Source organism: Abramis brama (assembly GCF_963993115.1).
Source record: "Abramis brama genome assembly, chromosome: 18".
NCBI lineage: Eukaryota > Metazoa > Chordata > Actinopteri > Cypriniformes > Leuciscidae > Abramis > Abramis brama.
Window position 1 is genome coordinate 36302106 of NC_139980.1, and position 22559 is coordinate 36324664.

The 22559-nt window shown below is 39.2% G+C and overlaps 1 protein-coding gene across 2 annotated transcripts in view; it reads right to left on the reverse strand.

Annotated features, from left to right (window-relative positions):
- plcb1l (phospholipase C beta 1-like) overlaps positions 1 to 22559 on the reverse strand; it is a 157009-nt gene that overhangs the window by 101755 nt on the left and 32695 nt on the right. For both annotated transcript variants that reach the window (XM_084090219.1, XM_084090220.1), the window contains exon 3: positions 13453 to 13521. In XM_084090219.1, coding sequence (XP_083946345.1) covers positions 13453 to 13521 — 69 coding nt within the window. The remainder of the gene's footprint in view (positions 1 to 13452; positions 13522 to 22559) is intronic.

The following is a 22559-nucleotide window of genomic DNA, read 5'->3' on the forward strand; positions in this document are numbered from 1 at the left end:
GGGTGTGCGTGAGGGTTTCATGGGGAGTACGGGAGTTTTTTCGTATTTCTATTTTCTACTGCACATTAATTTAAATTGAAATGTATTAGAAGAAGGAATACTTTTTTGACCAAGGAAGCAAAGACTTTGTTTATTTGGAAACTTTTTGTGGCACCGAGATGGCGTCTCACCCCGTGGCCACGGAGGTGGTGGTGTCACCTGTGTCGCTCCGTCACGGCGTCAGGTGTGTGCCTGCACAAGGCGTGACGGTGGAGGATGTGTTACTGGTGGTTGGAGAACTAATCGGATATGAAAACATTTCTTCGGCGTCGAGGATGAATAAGGCGGTAGTGGTGTTTGTAAAGGAGGAAGAAATAACAAATCGGTTGATAAGCGAAGGAATTGTGGTAGGTGGAGATTTTCTTACCATTTCACCGCTGGTAACGCCAACGACCCGTATAACCGTGTCTAACGTTCCCCCTTTCATTCAGAATGATGAAATTGAAAGAGCGTTAGCGAGATATGGAAAGTTTGCAAGTGGGATTAGAACTATTCCACTGAGATGCAGAAACGAAGCTTTGAAGCACGTTATGTCTTTCAGGAGGCAAGTGTTTATGTTTTTGAATCAGCCAGAGCTGGATGTGTCATTTAGAGTTGGCCATGAGGGAAAAACGTATGTGGTGTACGCTAATACTGGTAGCATGAAGTGCTTCGAGTGTGGGGATATTGGGCATAAGCGGATTGCGTGCCCACATAAGGCCCAGGTCCAGGATAGGCAGGAAGAGGTAGCTGAACATAGGGCTGCTGCTGAGGATGTTCAGGAACAAAATGTTGTCCAGATTAATACTGATGAAGCAAATCATGAGAAAGTACCAACTCAGATTACAGGGGAAAGGAATGTTGTTAATGCTGATTTGATTGACAGTAATGATCAGAAAGATGATGTTGAGGAAAACGAGATTTCTATTGGACAAAATGATGCATCTAAAATGGGGGAAAGTAGTGTGAAGACTGATGATGTCACCAAAGGAAAAATAAATGTTGAAATGGTTCAAACTGATGATTCTGAAGTAGTTAACAGTGTTGAAATGTGTACTGATTCTGAAATGGGAGATGATGATAATTTCTCTGAAATTTCAGATATTGGTTCACAAATCATGGAGGACACATATACACTGCAAGAAATTAATGAGTTTCTAGATGCAACTTTTGGAAAGACTGTGGAAGTCAAAGATTTCTTCCCAGATATAGGGAAATTTATAGCGTCGGTGACTTTGTTACAAAGAAACGTTAGTCATGAGGCTCTTAGCAAGCAGAAAAGATTTCGGTTAAGGAAGATCTTAATGAAGTTAAGAAAGAGTAAGGCGAACGCTTCACAAAATGATTAAAACACACGGGGTGTCGGCTATTCTTTGTCTTTTCACTTTATTTCTGTCCTGTTTATATTTTTCCCTTTTTATGGAGTGTTTGAGAGCAGGCTCCTTAAATATAAATGGGGGTAGGGATGGAAATAAGTTGGCAAAGGTGTCAGAATTGTTTAGAATTAAGAAGGTGGATATTGTTTTTTTGCAAGAGACACATTCTAATACAGAAAATGAGTCAGAATGGGATAGATGGTGGGAAGGGAAATGTGTGCTAAGCCATGGGACAAATTTGAGTTCTGGTGTAGCCATACTATTCTCAAAAAATATAAATGTAAATGTTTTAGTTGTAGAAGAAGTTGTAAAGGGAAGAGTATTATTAATGCATATAGAATTTAAGGGAACTGAGTTTGTGCTTATAAATGTTTATGCACCAAATATTGGGCCTGAGCGGGTGGAGGTTTTTATGAAACTAAAAAATGCTGTTCAGAAAATTGGAGATCTGGGGCCTCATGTATCAATCTTGCGTACGCACAAAACCTTTGCGTACGCCAGCATTCACGCTCACGGTCGTATGTACTAACAGTGAAATTAACGCGAGAATGTGCGTTCCTCCACGCCAATTTCATGACTGGCGTACGTACATTTCTCATTGTTTTTGTCCGTTGGCGACTCTTACAGGCAATGAAGTGAAGTTGCAAACATTACACAACGAATTGTTCTACAAGTCTATCGCACCACCACCTGTGGGAAGCATTGCTATTAATTTGCAATTTATAAAATAATTGACATATTGTCACACAAGCCTTATGGGAATATTCTATCAATTATGCAATTAAGTAAGAACATATAAAAGCATATGCAAATTGATACAACCCTTAGTCTATGGCAATGACAGCTTTGGTTTAATGTCCACCTTTATATCAGACCATTTCTTTTTAAGGTCATTTAGGGTAGACTGTACAGTTGAGACATGTGTACAGTTAAGACACCTTAAATAACTTGCGTTCGCAGCAAGCACAAGTTGTGATTTTCGCTGTGCACGTGCGTATTAGTGTCCTCTTTCTTTGATTGTGGGAAATTTGAACAACGGATGCATCTCCGATCCGAAGATATCGGAAAAGTTTTTTTTTTCTAAGATATGACGTTCACTTCACCATGCACTCTCCACAATGAATAGCTTATTATCCTTATGTGACTGTTAAACGTAACTGGTATCACCACAAACGTTATTCTGTGCCCTAAAAACTGGCATATTTCATGGTATTGTGTCATGCAAGGTAATTGCAAAATCTAGAGAAATGTGTGAGGTGGCCAGCGGGGGATAGTTGAGACACATATCTACTGTACCCCCGATAGAGTTCTATTAGGAAACACATTGTTTAGTTGTTCAGTGTTATGATAACAGTTTAAACGCCGTAATTAGCCAGCATAGGACGCAAATGAAAATAAAATTTGATATTTGTGATATTTAAACTGTGTATTATTAATAAATATTGTTACATATCTTGTTCCTGCTTTATAGCCTACATTAACCAGTGGTAATTTAAATAAAATGAATGAATATAAATGGGTGAATAAACAAAAATGTTGCCCAATTGTTATTTTCTTTATTTGTCTTTATTTTTTTATATTTACAATGAATGGCTAGTTACCTTCACATCATTAAAAATGGGTATCTCAACTGTACCATGCACTGTCTCAACTGTACCACATATGGGTAAAGTTGAGACAAAGTTGAAACAAAAAGCACTTTATTTTTATGAGCTAATTGTGGAAAATATAAGCTACTTGTGGGTATTATTGATTGATATCTTAGTCTACAAGCTAATGAAATGTCATGTGTCGTGTCATGTGGAAATTCACATCTTTTCAGTGTCTATTTTTGTGTGAAAAATCAAAACACAAAAAGTGTCTCAACTGTACTCAGTCTACTCTACAGTGCGACTTTCAGATCCCACCGCATTGACGGCATCAGCTATTATTTCCTTTTGTTATTAATTCCGGAGGACAAAGTTCCAAATAAAATATTTTTTTTCGTTTCTACCTCCGATAGTAGCACCTCCAATTCACTTTCTGTAAAGTTTCGTTTCTTGCTGCCATTTTCTTGCTGCTTTCTTTTGCCAAAGTGGACTCATTACCATATTTAAATTAATTGAATTAAGGGAGGAGACTGGGTGGGGCGTTGTGCTCGTGTATGTGCGCTCAATTTTACGTTAACTGGGATGTACAAAGAGAATATGCGTGGGATCCTTCGTACGCAGAGATTCATACATCTTGTTTTTTTTGTGCGTACGCACATTTACAGCTTTGTCCGTACACAATGTTTTAGTATGAATTCAACGCAAGTCTTTGTACATGAGGCCCCAGGTGTGTGTTATCATTGGAGGTGACTGGAATTGTACTGTTGATTTTATAATTGATAGGAATGGGGAGGAAACTCATAATGAGTCAAGTGTAGTATTATCAAAAATCATAAAAGAGCTTAATTTGATTGATATCTGGAGGAAAAGAAATATAGGAATTAGACAATATACATGGGTTAAAGCATCTGATAATAGGGTTAGTGGGGCAAGACTAGACAGATTTTATATTGATAAAACATGGAATAATAAGGTGATGAATGCTGTTATTTTACCTGTTGGGTTTTCAGATCACAACTTGGTTTTATTTGATTTAAACATGAAGGCAATTCCAAAGCCAAATTATTTTTGGCATTTTAATGTTAAATTATTACAGGATGCTTTATTTTGTGATAGTTTTAAATTATTCTGGAATAAATGGAAAATGCAGAAAGATTCTTTTGAAAACATGTGTCAGTGTGGGGATGTTGGCAAAGTAAATATAAGAATATTTTGTCAAAATTACAGTTCACATAATACATCAAGGGTGAAGTTTGCAGTAAAAAGCTTGGAGAAAGACATTCAAAGAATGGAAAGCACTATTTTTAATAATAATGGAACTGGGCAGAGTGAGCTGTTGAATAAGAAAAAGAAAGAACTTGGCTCGTTATTACAGGAGTAAGTGAAAGGAGCAATCGTAAGGGCGAGAATCTGTTCTATTAAAGACATGGACGCTCCTACATCATTCTTTTTCAACCTTGAAAAGAAAAGCTCCCAACAGAAACAAATATATCATCTTCAACGGCCTGATGGGACTATAACGTCAGACCCGGTGGAAATAAAGAAGCTGGCGGTTAACTTCTACAAAACCTGTATGACGCTGAGAAGTGTGACGTTGAGAGTGCTTCTGATTTGCTGAGTGATTTACCTCAGGTGGAAGAAGAGGGGAGAAAATCACTAGACAGTCAAATAACTTTTCAGGAGATTACAGAAGCAATGAAACAGTTATCAAGAGGACGTTCTCCGGGAATTGATGGACTGCCAGTTGAGTTTTACCAAGCTTTTTGGAATATATTAGAACAAGATCTGTATGAAGTACTCATTCAAAGCATCAGAAGTGGAACCCTTCCTGTAAGCTGCCGAAGAGCTGTACTGTCTTTGCTTCCAAAAAAAGGAAATCTAGGTCTTCTAAAGAATTGGAGACCAGTTTCTCTATTATGTTTGGACTACAAAATACTGTCAAAGTTTAGCAAATAGGTTAAAGTGTTATTTAGAGTTATTGGTTCAAAATGACCAGACGTATTGCATTCCCAAAAGGACAATCATGTATAATCTCTTTTTATTAAGGGATGTAATTGATTTTAACCAATTTAATCATTTAAACCTGGGTATTCTTTGTTTGGACCAAGAGAAAGCATTTGATCGGGTTGACCATGTGTATCTTCTTAAGGTTTTAAAACAATTTGGATTTGGAGAGAATTTTATATCTTATATTAAGTTGTTATATTCAAATGTTTTTGTGATGGTTAAAGCTGGCGGAGTATTAAGTGCACCAATACCGGTATCAAGGGGTATTAGGCAGGGTTGCCCACTCTCTGGACAATTGTATAGTCTGGCTATTGAGCCATTGTTGTGTAGGATAAGGAGAGATCTGAATGGAATTTTATTTCCTGGAATAAATAGTAGTAGTAGGGTGTCATTATCTGCCTATCTGCCTCTACCACAAGGACTTGGTTTGGTCTCAGACTGCAAAGGCAATTATTCAAAAAACTGGGGGTCTTGGATTGGATAGACATTTATTTTTAATGAACCTGGAGAAGATAAACATGTCTGAGCTTTCGCATTTTTACTGGACAATGTTGTATTCATGGAGAACTGTTTTTAAAGTTGAAAGAGAGGTTGGTGAACCTGGGAACTGGGTTCTAGAGGAACCATTGTTTTTTAATCCAATGACTCAAACAAGACTTTTGTCTTCTGTAAGTGTAAGTGCATGCTTACAGAGAAATGGCATTGTCAAGCTGGGACACCTCTTGAATAGAGATGGATGGAAGTCGTTGGAGGAACTTAAAGAAATGACTGGCTTAAGATCTTCACGCTTGACAGAAAAGTTGATGGAGGAGATTGTCAATACCTTACCAAGTAGTTACAGAAAGTACATTGGGAGAGGAACTTTGATGGACATGTCGAATAAACAGGAACTCCCAGGAATTAAAATCTCTCATCTTATAAAGACGGAAAATGAAGATGAAGATGTGGGGTCAATTCTATCTTTTAAAACCCCGCAGCTAGAATATTTTGAGTCTGCATCAAAAAAAGCAATATATCACTCTACAGTCAAAGTTTTACACCAGGACAGAAAACCTCCAGGTGGCCAGGTTTGTTGAAGCCAGACTTCCTCGTGAGGGACAGGTGGAGAGCCCTGTATAAGCCTCCCATAGAGAAGCGCACTGCTGATCTGCAGTGGAGGCTTATCCACGGGGCGATAGCTACGGACAGACACGCAGCGCACCTGAATCCAGCAGTGGGTGAACAGTGTAGGTTTAGTGGAATGGAAGAAAATTTGGAACATTTGTTTTTAAAATGTAATAGGTTGAAAGGTCTTTTTAATCTTCTTGATAGATGGTTTCAAGCATTTGATGAGACATTCTTAGAAGAAGTGTTTATTGGGGGTGTGATGTACAGATTTTTAATCAGAAGGAAAGCATGTTTGTTAAACTACTTGATCGGAACTGCTAAATTAGCAATTTGGAAGACGAGAAAGAATGAAGGGCTGAATCTTCTTAGTACTGATGCTGAATTAATGTTCAAGAATCTTGTAGCTGGAAGGTTGAATATAGAGTTTGTATTTTATAGTCTTATAAAAAATGAGGGGTGTTTTGATGATATTTGGTGTCTTAAAAATGTTTGTGTGTAATTGATGAGGGCCAGTTGGTTCTGAATTTTTAATTTATTTTATTTTGATTGAGTATTTGATGATGTTGTGAATAATGTTTTTATTATGTAAATAATAAAGTCTTGTTAAACCCCTCTCTCTCTCTCTCTCTCTCTCTCTCTCTCTCTCTCTCTCAGTCTCTCTCAGTCTCTCTCTCTCAGTCTCTCTCTCTCTCTCTCACACTCTCTCTCTCTCTCTCTCTAAGTCTCTCTCTCTCAGTCTCTCTCTCTCTAAGTCTCTCTCTCTCTCTCTCTCTCTCTCACACTCTCTCTCTCTCTAAGTCTCTCTCTCTCTCTCTCTCTCTCTCTCTCTCAGTCTCTCTCTCTCAGTCTCTCTCTCTCTCTCTCACACTCTCTCTCTCTCTCTCTCTCTCTCTCTCGCTTCCGGTGAGGGTGAGGTCGTGTGTGGTGGCGTTGGAGAGGTTTTCTTTCTCTTTTGGGGTTTTTCCCCTTCTTTTTCTATGATTTTGTTTTTTTTCTTTGTTTCTTTTCCCCCTACGTTACTTGTTTAAAAAAAAAAAAAAAAAAAAAAAAAAAAAAAAAACCACCAGGTGCCGGTATGGCAGCCGTTCCGGCGCAAGGAACGGCCTGCTTATCCCTTCGTAATGGGTGCAGGTGTGTGCCAGAGGCGGGTGTAACAGTCGAAGATTTGTTGGTGGCGGTAGGACAAAAGGTTGGGTTTGATAACATAATCTCTGGCTCGCGAATGAACAAAGCGGTCGTAGTTTTTTTGAAAGCTGAAGCATTAGTGAATAATTTGACTGTGGACGGATTGTGGGTGAAAGAGGCTTTTGTTCCGGTTTCACCGTTGTCTGCCCCAGCTACTAAAATCACAATTTCAAATGTCCCGCCGTTTGTTTCCAACGATGCAATAACAAAAGAACTTCTGCGATTTGGGAAAATTGCAAGCCCTATGAGAACGATTCCTTTAGGGTGCAAAAATATGGCGCTAAAGCATGTATTGTCTTTTAGACGTCAAATTTTTATGTTTCTAAGCTCCCAAGATCGATCCTTAGATGTTTCTTTTCGAGTCAAACACGAAAATAATTCGTACATGGTATACGCGAGCACAGAGAGTTTGAAATGTTTTGATTGCGGCGAAGTCGGACATAAGCGCTTCTCGTGTCCGCATAAAGTGCGCGATGAACCTCAGCCTTTAACGATTACATCTAGAGCTGAAGAACCAAATGGAGAACTTCAAGCGATTGAAAGGAATAGACAAGACACTGCGCAGATTGATATAGTGACGGAGGAGGTGAAGGAACAAGATGAGGTGAGTGGAATTGTTTCTAAAATCGTGAGTGATCAGCCTGGATGTAGTTATGCTGTAGAAAAGCCTGCTAGTGCTTGTGGTGCTACGGATAGGATGGTGAATGAATGCAGTGTAGAGGATGTGCTGCAATACTCTTTAGTGACTCAGGTGAATTGTTCAGAGGAGGAAGTAGGAGATGAAATGGATGGTTTATCTCAGAGTACTGAAGATAGCGTGAGAGATGAACAGTGGTCTGAGATGGAAAGAGTAAGAGAAAGTGATTTGTACACTGTTGAACAAATCAACAGTTTTCTTGATGAAACAAAAGGGAAAGCAGGAGTAGAAATTGGTGACTTTTTTCCTGATCTTGAGAAATTTGTTTCTTCAGTAGCTTGGGCCAGAAAAATGAATAACTGTACTGAGCTTTCTCAACAGAAAAGGTTTCGGCTTAAGAAACATATCACATCTGCTAGACAAAAATTGAAAATGTTTGGAAAAGAGCAGCTAACGAGGGGGAAAGTTAAAGACTCATGATGGGTTTCACTTTTTCTTTAATTTTTCTTTGCGGCTCTCTTTCCTTTCTCTTTCTGATGGAGATCTTAAGAGTAGGATCACTAAATGTGAATGGGATGAGGGATATGAAAAAACGTGTATTTCTTTCTGAGATTATTAATTTGAAAGAGTTAAATGTTATTTTCTTGCAAGAAACCCACAGTAATTTAGATAACGAAGTTGACTGGGGGCTATGGTGGAAGGGAGAACACTTTCTTAGTCATGGGAATAATTTAAGTGCAGGGGTAGCAATTTTTTTTGCTCCTTCCCTTAATTTCAATATTTTGTGGAAAAATGAATTGGAACCTGGAAGACTCTTGATTGTTAGAGCTGAAATACATAATCTGAATTTCATTTTTGTGAACATTTATGCTCCAAATTTAGGCATTGAGAGAATAAGGCTCTTTTCTAAATTAGAACAGTTTTTAAGACAACAACATGATGGAGATTTTATTGTTTTTGGTGGAGACTGGAACTGCACCTTAGATTTCATAATAGATAGGAATGGGGAAGAACCACATCAAATGTCAGCTACTTGTCTTGCAAGATTGGTAAAGAACTTTCACTTATCAGATGTATGGAGAGAAAACAATCCTTTAGTTAAACAGTACTCTTGGGTGAGTTTTAGTAATGATACACTTTCTGCTGCTCGTTTAGATAGGTTTTACTTATCTCATAACATGAGGAACAGGACTCTGAATTCAACTATTACTCCTGTCCCTTTTTCAGACCACAAACTAATCACAGTTGAATGTAGTCTCATAACAAAAACCTATAAGAGTTCTTATTGGCATTTTAATGTTAAATTGTTGGAAGACACATTCTTTTGTGAAAATTTTAAGAATTTTTGGGAAGTTTGGAAGACTGAGAAAGGAAGATATGACAATATTATTCAGTGGTGGGAGATTGGGAAAGTGTTTATTAAAGAATATTGCCAACAATATTCTTCTCATTCTACTTTGTGTTTAAAGAAAACATTAGAGAGTTTGGAGCAAGAACTTAAGATTATTGAAGGGAACATGATTGAAAATGCTTCTCCTAATTTGAAGGATATGTGGACTGAAAAGAAAAACTGTTTGAATTTAATCCTTGATGAAAAAGTCAAAGGAGAACTTATAAAAAATCGTTTTCTAACAAAAAGAGACATAGATGCTCCTACGTCCTTCTTTTTTAATTTAGAACGGAAAACTAAACATGGGAAAAAGATGTTGTTTTTAAAAGATAAGGATGGACACCTTGTTTCAGACCCGGAAAGGATGCGTAGACTTGCAGTGGACTTTTATACTGAACTATATTCTGCTGATTCCTTAAATGATCAGTGCAGACGTGAACTTTTACAAGATCTTCCTGAGATATCTACAGAAAAAAAACAGCTTTTGGAAGCACAGCTTACTTTTAATGAACTGACTTCAGCAGTAATGGATCTCTCATCAGGGCGAGCACCAGGAATTGATGGACTTCCTGCTGAATTTTATAAACGTTTTTGGACTATTATTGGTCATGATTTTTTTTGAAGTTGCTCAGAAATGTATAAGTGAAGGATGTCTATCAAGAAGTTGTCAGCGTGCTGTTTTAACATTGCTTCCAAAGAAGGGAGATTTGACACTACTAAAAAATTGGAGACCTGTAGCTATCTTATGTTCAGAATATAAAATTCTTTCTAAGTGTCTTGCTAAAAGGTTAAATGATGTATTACATGAAATTATTCATACGGATCAATCATATTGTGTAAAGGGCAGATCTATTGCAGATAATTTACATCTGATGCGGGATCTGTATGACTATGCTTTTTACAACAATGTTGATGTTGGGTTTTTGTCAATGGACCAAGAGAAAGCCTTTGACAGAGTTGACCATATTTTTCTTTTTGAGACTCTTAAGGCTTTTGGATTTGGAGAAAATTTAATTTCATGTATAAAATTGCTTTATAATGAGGCAACTTGCTTGATAAAAATAGGTGGCAGTCTCAGTGTCCCCATAAAGGTTCAGAGGGGTATTAGACAAGGTTGCCCTATCTCAGGGCAGCTTTATAGTATTGCTTTTGAGCCATTACTCTGTAAATTAAGAAGAGAATTAATGGGACTGCATATCAGAGAAATAGATTCTTCACAGTTTATTAAAATGTCTGCATATGCGGATGATCTTACAGTTTTAATAAGAGGTAATCAAGATATTAATGTTGTTAAAAAGTGTTTAGAAACTTATGAAAGAGCATCCTCTGCAAAAGTGAATTGGGGCAAAAGTGTGGCAGTATGGTGTGGGCAAGACAATAATGGTCCCATCCTTCCTGGAGAGTTGCAATGGGGAAGAGAAGGTTTTAAATACTTAGGGGTGTTTTTAGGATCTGAAGATTATAGGAAACAGAATTGGGAGGGACTAGTGGAGAAAACATGTGCTCGGTTGTCTCTATGGAAATGGTTGCTCCTTCAGTTATCCTATAGGGGTAGAGTTTTGGTCTGTAATAATCTTATTGCTGCTACTTTATGGCATAAAATGATGATATTAGAACCCCCAGAAGAATTGATAACGGACATTCAGAAAAAACTAGTTGACTTTTTTTGGTCCGGGTGTCACTGGCTAAAAGCACCAGTACTTTATCTGCCCAGGACGGAGGGAGGTCAAGGACTCATTGACATCAGGTCTAGAATCAAAGCTTTCAGACTTCAGACAGCTCAAAGACTCCTGTATGGTGAAGAAGTGAGCTGGCGTGGGGTAGCCCATGGCCTCCTGAGAAGAGCAGGTAAAATGGGTTATGATCGTCAACTGTTCTTAATGGACATTAATAAGCTGGACTTAACTGGTCTGTCATCGTTCTACAAGTCAATGTTGAGAGCGTGGACTCTTTTAAAAGTTTGCAGAGATATAAACGGTGAACAGAGTCAGTGGTTATTGGAAGAACCCTTGATCTTTAACCCAAAAATTGATGTGGATGTTCTAAAATCAACTTCTGTGAGGCATGCTTTATGGTCTGCAAATATTGTAAAGATTGGACACTTACTGACTGAAGATGGATGGATTTCTGCAGAGACTCTGGCTACCAAGCTTGGTATAAGATCAGTTCGAGTTGTGCAGAGGATGTTGAACCATCTATATGAGTGCATGCCGGTGGACTATAGAGACTCTTTATTTTTACACAAAAAAGAAAATGCTGTTTCTTCTTTCCCAGAACTGGATATTACAGCTGCGACTGGCTTGTGGCAAGGAATTGAAGGTGGTATTCTGTCCTTTAAGACACCTCAACTGGGGCGTTTCAGAGACATTGGGAAAAAAGCTCTTTATATGCTGTGTGTAAAAGTTCTTCATCTTCATGCACTTGAAACTGTAAAAGAGTCTAAATGGACAGAATTTTTTGGATCAGACTCTTCCCCGAAAGGTAGCTGGAGGACCATGTACAAGCCCCCCATTGAAAAAAGGTCTGGAGACCTGCAGTGGCGCGTTGTACATGGTATTATAGCTACAAACAGACACAGAGCACATTTTGATCCACTAGCGGGGATAGGGTGCCCTTTCTGTGAACAGCAGGAGACAGTTTTTCACTTGTTTGCTGACTGTAGTAGACTATTACCTCTTTTTGAAATTCTTGGAGGGTGGTGTCAGACTTTGGGAGAAGTTTTTACACTTGAGTTTTATATCTATGGACCTAAATATAAACGTAGCAAGAGAGAGATTTGTCATTTACTCAATTTTATTTTTGGACAAGCAAAGTTAGCTGTTTGGCTCTCTCGTAAAAGTAAAATAGGTGGTATGGGACAAACTGATGTGGTACTGATTTATGAGGGTTTGATGAAGTCAAGGTTAAGAATAGAATTTGAATATTATCGACTGAATGAGAATATTGAAGATTTCAAGTTCAAGTGGGCTATAAATAACTGTATTTGCGATGTTGACTATAATGGCAATTTACAAATCTATGTATAATTATATATGATGATAATGGTTGTAAAAAGGTTTATGGTTGTTTTGTTATTTATTTATTTTTTTTGTTTTCTTGTTGGCTAAATAATTGATTGAAGACTGTTTTTTAAATTTTTGTAATAAAAGTTGTTCAAAGGTCTCTCTCTCTCTCTAAGTCTCTCTCTCTCTCTCTCTCTCTCTCTCTCTCTCTCTCTCTCTCTCTCAGTCTCTCTCTCTCAGTCTCTCTCTCTCTCTCTCACACTCTCTCTCTCTCTCTCTCTAAGTCTCTCTCTCTCTCTCTCTCTCTCTCTCTCTCTCTCTCAGTCTCTTTCTCTCAGTCTCTCTCTCTCTCTCTCTCTCACACTCTCTCTCTCTCTCTCTCTCTAAGTCTCTCTCTCTCTCTCTCTCTCTCTCTCTCTCTCTCTCAGTCTCTTTCTCTCAGTCTCTCTCTCTCTCTCTCTCTCACACTCTCTCTCTCTCTCTCTCTCTAAGTCTCTCTCTCTCTCTCTCTCTCTCTTTGACCCTCCTGTAAGGCCACGATCATGACATGGGAAACTGCGTTTTTCTCCATGTTCTGACCTCTGCCACAGCTGCTCTGAAACATCAATCGTCCGAGTCTACGCTTGCTCAGATCCGCTCTTGTGATGCTCTTTAACATCATCGTCTCAGACTCTCAATGACACTATTCTCACATCAGCACTAATGAATGCTGGAAACCATCCGCTCTTTCCGTCCTTAAAGCACAATCTAAAAGCCTCGCTGCGAGATTCATGGACACTCTCTTGATCGGCAAATGCATTTCTGGCAGCTAAGACAACATCTCTGGAAAACTATTTGAAAGCCATTAGATAGTAAACGAACAGTGATTTCTCCCCCTCTGTGTTTCATCCATGAAACATCCAGCTTTCTGAAGCTATTTGTGGAACACGTGAATCTTTCTGGCATATCCGGCGCAGAGCAGCTTTGCTTTGCTTCTCGTCAGCATATTCCTCTTTGGACAGATCTACATTTATAATCATGAGGTATTTGTGCCAGAAAGGAAGAGACAACAATGTCTGTTCATTTTCATCTTGTACAAACACGAAGCCAGCTCTGCTCTGCATGAGAGAACGAATGACTGAGGCACACACACATTTATTACCTTTGGCATCTTGGCAAATCTCCCATTTCTCGTATCCTTGATGACGGAGACTTCTAACAGCTCGGTCTCCTGCAATCACAGATGAGATTTATGAGTATTATGAGAACAGCAAGCTTAGACTTGCGTCCACAGCACAACTCTAAAAGACAATAAAGTAATAAAACAAAATAAATATATAATCGTGACAAATGATGAAAAAGTCTTAAAAAAGACTTAAAAAGTCTTATTGTGAGTCTTAAAGCTTCAGTAGTGACAGCGTAAAGGTCAGAGGTCAAGCATCTGTGAGAAACACTGGTGGTCAGCCAATCATAACACAGCTCATTTACATACAGAAGAGAGTTAAAGAGAGGCTGGGAAACATACTGTACATCAGACACCGTCCTAATGAGACAAGAAGATAAGACCAAATGTGGACGTGACGTTGAGGACAGATCCCCTGATGATTGTAAAGCTCTGGGTGTACAGTGTACATATGAAAGCGCTACATAAATGCCTCATTCATTCATTCATTTACTGTTCTGAGGCACAACAAAGAGTCAGTAGCTTTTCTTTATCTTTTCCAGGGGTCACACACACTCCCAACATGCGATAGGAACGTAACCCTAACCCTCTCTAAAGCTGATTTAATTGGTCTCTAAAACAACAAGTGCTTGTGTCTCTGAGAAGTGTTTAAAAGAGTGAGACACACATTTAAATAAAGTCTGTGTTTGATGAAGGAGTGTGAGTGATGCTCTACAGGACAGTCCTGTCCTCCATTCAACACAGCGGAGATCGTGAAACCTGACGTTTATAAGCTGTGGAAAATAACTGATTTCTGTTCCTCTTTTGTGATTAAATCACGATTTAGGAGAAGCTCAAATCACCGCTTCAAATCTGCTCTCCCGCTTTTCCGCATCCAGAGCACAAAATGATCAGGCTGGACATCAGACGTCTGACTAGCTGATTGATATTGCTAATTAACATGGCAAGACTTTTCAGAAATCATCTGATTGATTGAGTCTGTTATGAAGACTTCAGATGATCATAACACCTGTGAATAAATGACTCGAGGACTTCAGATGAAGCAAACTCTGAATCAACATGCACCAACGCTTCATTTTCTATATATTGTAATCATCATGTTCACAACTTGTAATAGTTACTTCAATGAGCTCATTGTTTTTGCCTAAAATTCGTGATTGTATATGTACATTTTTTGAAATGCATAACTTGGACACAGTCTCCTCTGATAACAGATCACTCTAAACTGTTTTGTAGACACTTTCTGTGAAGCTGCTTTGAAACTATATATTGTATATTGTGAAAAGCGCTATTCAAATAACTTAAAGAAAAGAAAATAAGACCGTTAAATACCGTTTTCAGAGCATGATGAAGTAGATTTAGTTCTCATCGGTCAGTTTTTAATTTCACTTTCTATAGTGAATAATTGACTGGATTTTGAGAGTTCTTCACCGGCATAACTCTAGCGCACAGTTTGTGTGATATCCACTTGATCACCTTTATGGTTTAAAATGGAAATATTTCCAATATTGCAACATGACATTTTTCTTTATCAACAATTGCTCACATGAGTAAATAAACAAGTAAGCTAAATTATTTAAATTAGATTTATAAAAGCCCCCGTGAGAATTATAAAAGCCCCGTGAGATTTATAGAAGCCCCGTGAGGTTTATAAAAGCCCCGTGAGATTTATAAAAGCCCCCGTGAGATTTATAAAAGCCCCGTGAGATTTATAAAAGCCCCGTGAGGTTTAAAAAAGCCCCCGTGAGATTTATAAAAGCCCCCGTGAGGTTTAAAAAAGCCCCCGTGAGATTTATAAAAGCCCCGTGAGGTTTATAAAAGCCCCGTGAGGTTTAAAAAAGCCCCCGTGAGATTTATAAAAGCCCCCGTGAGGTTTAAAAAAGCCCCCGTGAGATTTATAAAAGCCCCGTGAGGTTTAAAAAAGCCCCCGTGAGGTTTATAAAAGCCCCGTGAGAATTATAAAAGCCCCCGTGAGATTTATAAAAGCCCCCGTGAGATTTATAAAAGCCCCGTGAGGTTTAAAAAAGCCCCCGTGAGATTTATAAAAGCCCCGTGAGGTTTAAAAAAGCCCCCGTGAGGTTTATAAAAGCCCCCGTGAGAATTATAAAAGCCCCCGTGAGATTTATAAAAGCCCCGTGAGATTTATAAAAGCCCCCGTGAGGTTTATAAAAGCCCCCGTGAGATTTATAAAAGCCCCGTGAGAATTATAAAAGCCCCCGTGAGGTTTATAAAAGCCCCGTGAGATTTATAAAAGCCCCGTGAGAATTATAAAAGCCCCCGTGAGGTTTAAAAAAGCCCCGTTAGAATTATAAAAGCCCCCGTGAGATTTATAAAAGCCCCCGTGAGATTTATAAAAGCCCCGTGAGAATTATAAAAGCCCCCGTGAGGTTTATAAAAGCCCCGTGAGATTTATAAAAGCCCCGTGAGAATTATAAAAGCCCCCGTGAGGTTTATAAAAGCCCCGTGAGATTTATAAAAGCCCCGTGAGAATTATAAAAGCCCCCGTGAGATTTATAAAAGCCCCGTTAGAATTATAAAAGCCCCCGTGAGATTTATAAAAGCCCCGTGAGATTTATAAAAGCCCCGTGAGGTTTATAAAAGCCCCGTGAGATTTATAAAAGCCCCGTGAGATTTATAAAAGCCCCGTGAGGTTTATAAAAGCCCCGTGAGATTTATAAAAGCCCCGTGAGAATTATAAAAGCCCCCGTGAGATTTATAAAAGCCCCGTGAGAATTATAAAAGCCCCCGTGAGATTTATAAAAGCCCCCGTGAGATTTATAAAAGCCCCGTGAGAATTATAAAAGCCCCCGTGAGATTTATAAAAGCCCCGTGAGAATTATAAAAGCCCCCGTGAGATTTATAAAAGCCCCCGTGAGATTTATAAAAGCCCCGTGAGAATTATAAAAGCCCCCGTGAGGTTTATAAAAGCCCCGTGAGAATTATAAAAGCCCCCGTGAGGTTTATAAAAGCCCCGTGAGATTTATAAAAGCCCCGTGAGAATTATAAAAGCCCCCGTGAGATTTATAAAAGCCCCGTGAGGTTTATAAAAGCCCCGTGAGAATTATAAAAGCCCCCGTGAGATTTATAAAAGCCCCGTGAGGTTTATAAAAGCCCCGTGAGAATTATAAAAGCCCCGTGAGATTTATAAAAGCCCCCGTGAGATTTATAAAAGCCTCCGTGAGATTTATAAAAGCCCCGTGAGAATTATAAAAGCCCCCGTGAGATTTATAAAAGCCCCGTGAGATTTATAAAAGCCCCGTGAGGTTTATAAAAGCCCCCGTGAGATTTATAAAAGCCCCGTGAGGTTTATAAAAGCCCCCGTGAGATTTATAAAAGCCCCCGTGAGATTTATAAAAGCCCCCGTGAGGTTTAAAAAAGCCCCCGTGAGGTTTATAAAAGCCCCCGTGAGGTTTAAAAAAGCCCCCGTGAGGTTTATAAAAGCCCCGTGAGATTTATAAAAGCCCCGTGAGAATTATAAAAGCCCCCGTGAGATTTATAAAAGCCCCGTGAGATTTATAAAAGCCCCGTGAGGTTTATAAAAGCCCCGTGAGATTTATAAAAGCCCCGTGAGATTTATAAAAGCCCCCGTGAGAATTATAAAAGCCTCCTCGGGTCGTGTGTTCTGGAGCCGGACTGACTCCAGGCCTCAGCTAAACCTCACTTTCCACCTGACGGTTAGGGTCATGCCATGAGCACAAACAAGACCCATTAAGTTATGAAAAGCATGATTTCTGCATGTTTTGTAAAAGTTCAAAATGTCTTTTTTTTTATGTATTAAGAACTTTTTTTCTTGGTTTATGTTAATGTATGAACATTCCATTCTATCATTTTGAAAATGTTATCAAAACGTTATTTCTGAATGTTTTCTGAACATTTTTTCTTGTTAATGCAAAAATCCTCCAAACATTCCCGGACAACAACTCATCCATCCATTCTCAGTCTCTGACCTGTGGAAACTGGAGAAAACACACACTGACACACGGAGAACATCGAGACTCGAACCGGGGACCTTCTTTCTGTGATAAGACTAAGATAAGACAGATAAGACTTTACTGTAACGTTCACATTTTACTGTAGTAGAACACTGACCTGTGTAAGAGTCTCTGGGAAGCACACAGTCCAAAACATGGAATCATAAAGAGCAAAGCTTACAACACAAACTCAAACAAACAACTAGACAGCACACAAGTCAAACCTAACAAGACATGTGGCAAACAACACAATAGAAAAAGAAAACACCACAAACTTGTGTTCTGTTTTTATGAGCTGCTTCATACGGAGTTTAAACATGATTCGTGAAGCTTCAGGCTGAAGAGTGAGCTTTGATGAAGCGCATGTGCAGAGATGCGAGTAACAGAGAGACAATGAGAGAATTCAGTTCAGAATCAGATGAAGAGCTGTTACAGAAAGGAAAGTTCAAAGTCCTGATTGCTTAGTGTAAACATTCAGAAACTACCTTCCATGAATGATGTATAAATAATGATTTGTGCTAACATTTTGAGAATGTTAGGGTTAGGGTTAGGGTATTCACAAACATTTTATCTTACCACTATGAGATCTCCTAAATGGCAGTAAAAGTTCTTAGTTAAGAGTTCTCTTAAAACCTATTCACAAAGCTGCTGAGACCAACTTTTACAAAAATAGAGAGAGAAGTCTTAAGCTTAGAGAAAGGTTGCTTGGTTGATGGGGGAGGAGCCTCTGACAGTGATTTAATCATAGAAATATTGTAGAACGAGGTATCATGTTGTAATATTCAAATAAATATTCTAAAATGAAAATGTTGCCATATTCAAATAAAGATTTCAAAATAAATGTTGCCATATTCAAATAAAGATTTTAAAATGTAGGCTAAGTGTCACTAATTAAACCAGTATATGTTCAGCTAATGGTCAGCCACCTACATGTCAGCATCTCAAGAGATTGCAGAATTCAAGTGACAAATGATGTTTTATGAACAAAGTTCGGGAGGAGCTTGTTCAAGCGGTATAATCAGCTCCAGAGGAGGGATATATACACACGGCCAACTCACCTAGTGACCTCCACAGTTCCTGGCATCCCTCCGCGATACGGGAATAACTCTGGGTTTGGGATAAACTCCTCACTCTCGGCTGGGAATACTGGGAATACTGGGAATAACTCTGGGTTTGGGATAAACTCCTCACTCTCGGCTGGGAATACTGGGAATAACTCTGGGTTTGGGATAAACTCCTCACTCTCGGCTGGGAATACTGGGAATAACTCTGGGTTTGGGATAAACTCCTCACTCTCGGCTGGGAAGACTGGGAATACGGGAATAACTCTGGGTTTGGGATAAACTCTTCACTCTCGGCTGGGAATAACTCTGGGTTTGGGATAAACTCCTCACTCTCGGCTGGGAATACTGGGAATAACTCTGGGTTTGGGATAAACTCCTCACTCTTGGCTGGGAATACTGGGAATACTGGGAATAACTCTGGGTTTGGGATAAACTTTTCACTCTCGGCTGGGAATAACTCTGGGTTTGGGATAAACTCCTCACTCTCGGCTGGGAATAACTCTGGGTTTGGGATAAACTCCTCACTCTCGGCTGGGAATACTGGGAATAACTCTGGGTTTGGGATAAACTCCTCACTCTCGGCTGGGAATACTGGGAATACGGGAATAACTCTGGGTTTGGGATAAACTCTTCACTCTCGGCTGGGAATACTGGGAATAACTCTGGGTTTGGGATAAACTCCTCACTCTCGGCTGGGGATACTGGGAATAACTCTGGGTTTGGGTAAACTCCTCACTTTCAACTGGGAATACTGGAATAACTCTGGGATTGGGCTGAACTCCTCACTCACGGCTGGGGATACTGGGAATAACTCTGGGTTTGGGTAAACTCCTCACTCTCGGCTGGGAATACTGGGAATAACTCTGGGTTTGGGATAAACTCCTCACTCTCGGCTGAGGATACTGGGAATAACTCTGGGTTTGGGATAAACTCTTCACTCTCGGCTGGGGATACTGGGAATAACTCTGGGATTGGGATAAACTCCTCACTCTCGGCTGGGAATACTGGGAATAACTCTGGGATTGGGATAAACTCCTCACTCTCAGCTGGGGATACTGAGAATAACTCTGGGATTGGGATAAACTCCTCATTCTCGGCTGGGATACTGGGAATAACTCTGGGTTAGGATAAACTCTGAGCTCGAAGCCCTCGATCCCCTCGGACAGCACGCCAAATACGCTTATTATATTCTTTACTCTATTCGACCATTTGTGTGAACTCGTGTAAACAACTTCCACAGGTAAGCAGACATCATTTATTTATTTATTAAAGATTTATTTTTGGCATTAAAATCATAAATCAAAATATGTATTGCATTTATGAAGAAAAGGTTCAGCACCCAAGGCTCTTTCGCTATTGCCTCAATGGTGTTCAGTGTCTTTGGGAGGATTGATGAGGCGGGGACAGCAACAGCCATTAGGATTGTTTGTGATTTGGTCTTAGTGACTCAGGAGTCCTCTTGACTGCTCCTAACGTTTCACAGATTTAGGAGCTAGTTTTAGCGCTAAAATACTTTGTGAAAAACTCTTAGAGGAAAAATTTAGGAGTTCTAAAAATAGGACTGACACACCCATTATTTTTAAGAGTTTGTCAGAAATCAGCAAGTTAGGAGCTCCTCCTTAAAATGATTTGTAAATACGGCCCCAGATCACTTTGAATGAACAATCTATTAACGTTACTGTCAAGTCAAGTCATCTTTAACAACACTTTATACAGATTGTTTCAAAGCAGCTTCACAGTGATAAACAGGGAAATTACGCTTGTTGTTCAGCTGAAGTCAGTTCAGTGTTGATTCAGTTCCGTTGTAAAGATCATAAATGATTAATTTAGTAAATTTCATCTATACAGCAGTTCTGTAGAAAACAGTGATGTCATCATCAGCTCAGTTCAGTTCTCATACAGCAGCGTCAGTTCAGTCAGATCAATCATACTGCTGAATATTAAGTGGAATAAACTGGAAGAAAGTTTGTTGATAACTTTGAGAGAACCTTGTTAGTCAAAGTTCTGAGAACGCTCTGCTAGCTGACTATATGACAAAGTTCCAGAAACGTTTTCGCTCAGCATTATGAGAATGTATTGTAAGGACTGATTTTCCTGCTAAGACAAAACTCACACTGCAATAAAACGCACCCTGGACACAAGATCGCAAAGAAAGATCACAGGACATTGTCCTGTCCAAACTTTTCTCCTACCTTATCTCTGCACCCCCCTCTCCCTCCTACCTTACTCTCCCCTCGAGTCAAGTCACCAAAAGTTCACTAAGAATGTCTATATATCACATATGATGTATCTTGTGAATCTATTGTTTTTCTTTTTCATGTTTGGTATCATTTTAAGTGTCTCAGTGTGATTGGTAAAATTGTCTTAATTTCATTGCAGTCATTGGTTTAATGAGAAAGATTGAGAAATTAGGAGAATCCTGTTCTCCTCTCTGGGTGATGTCTCTTCAAGATATCTCCCGAAACCAGGTGCTACCCCCTGGGGTACATGAATTGACCCAAAAATATTGGTACAACCCTTTTGTTCTGGTCTGGGTATTTAAGGCTAGGTGACAGAGCAGTCTGGAGGAAGCCTGTAACCAGGAACGACCCCCATACAGTGCTGTTTCAGTGATTTCCCATTGGAAAACATTCACACACCACTGTGTGTCTCTGTCAGGAATGCATTGCTTACTTTTAGAGTCATCTTTGAGTAAATGATGTCATGTATTTATTATTTCTGAATTGGTTTTTAATCATTTACTTGTGTAATGATACATTTTTACCTGACAAATAAATGTTACATCTTGATTTATTCTGAAGTTTTCTGAAATCATTATTTTAGTAGACTATGAGGAGGCTGGTGCTCCCGCAGCTCTGTGTCCAGGATATGTCAAACTAAAGGCGCAGATGAACGGAGCAGTACGTCATCTGAAGACCTTTTGATTTCTGTCTATCACTGACTTGGCAAGTTGTACGGAAGTGGCTAAATAAACTCCACTTTTCTGTATGAGTGAGCAGTAGGCAACCGACTTAAGAGGTATTAGCAAACCCTGCACCCTCTGACCAAGATCAGACTGGCGAGGCTGTGTCCGGGAGATCCACGTAAACCCGGGCGTGTGACTCTGTGCGGCATCGGGTCCCTTAATGAATTAATAATTGAAAGTATGGGATACTCAGAATAATCAAAGATCTAAATTAATTCATAATCAATATTTATGACTATTTTCTAATCAGAAACACAATCTAAATTTGATTATCATTTGAAATTGGAGTCAGATTAAGCGCAGAGCTAAAGTAATATTGAAACTAAATTCCAATAAATTAAGTGAACTTCACTGGAGCGCTGAAAAGACATACACGCATTATCCCTTCGCCCACCGTTGGATTCCGTCGTTGGGCCAATGGGTGGTCCTTACAGTATATAATGTTATAAGAACGTGCCAAAAAACATTTTCTATAGAAAGTTTTCTTATAACAAATAAAGTAACCTTTACAAAACATTAGTGAAAGTTGTGGGAACATTCCTGTTAGCTGGGTTTCCAGATGCCTGTTATGTCTCATCATGCAATGAAAAGCTATTAAAACTCCTTCTCCCTGTATATAATCGCCTTCCTTGCGATTAATTGAGTTTAAAGGTGCCTTGTGTAAAAATAAATAAATTCATACTCCACATTCCATACCAGATGGGGGCAGTATACCTCCAGAAAGTGAGTTGGTCTACTCTAGAGTATGAATATCTTCAAGCTACTCCCCTTCACCTTTACCAGTGAATATGTTCATATTCGTTTTGTTCATATTACATTTTTATTGTTAGTTTGAATTACATTAATTTGACAGACAGCATTCGCTGATGTTGACCAAGCTAGCGCCAACGTAACCAGAGCTTCCAACTCTCACGCATTAACCGTGAGACACACGCAAACACTTTTCACACGCTCTCACCCCACACATCAATTTTCTCACGCACAGAAAAATCGCGAAGCAAAGAGGACACGGAGACCGACAGACTAGACAGAGCAGGTTAGTTATGATATAAAAAAATCTCAGCTCTCAGATTCTGTCAATTAAAT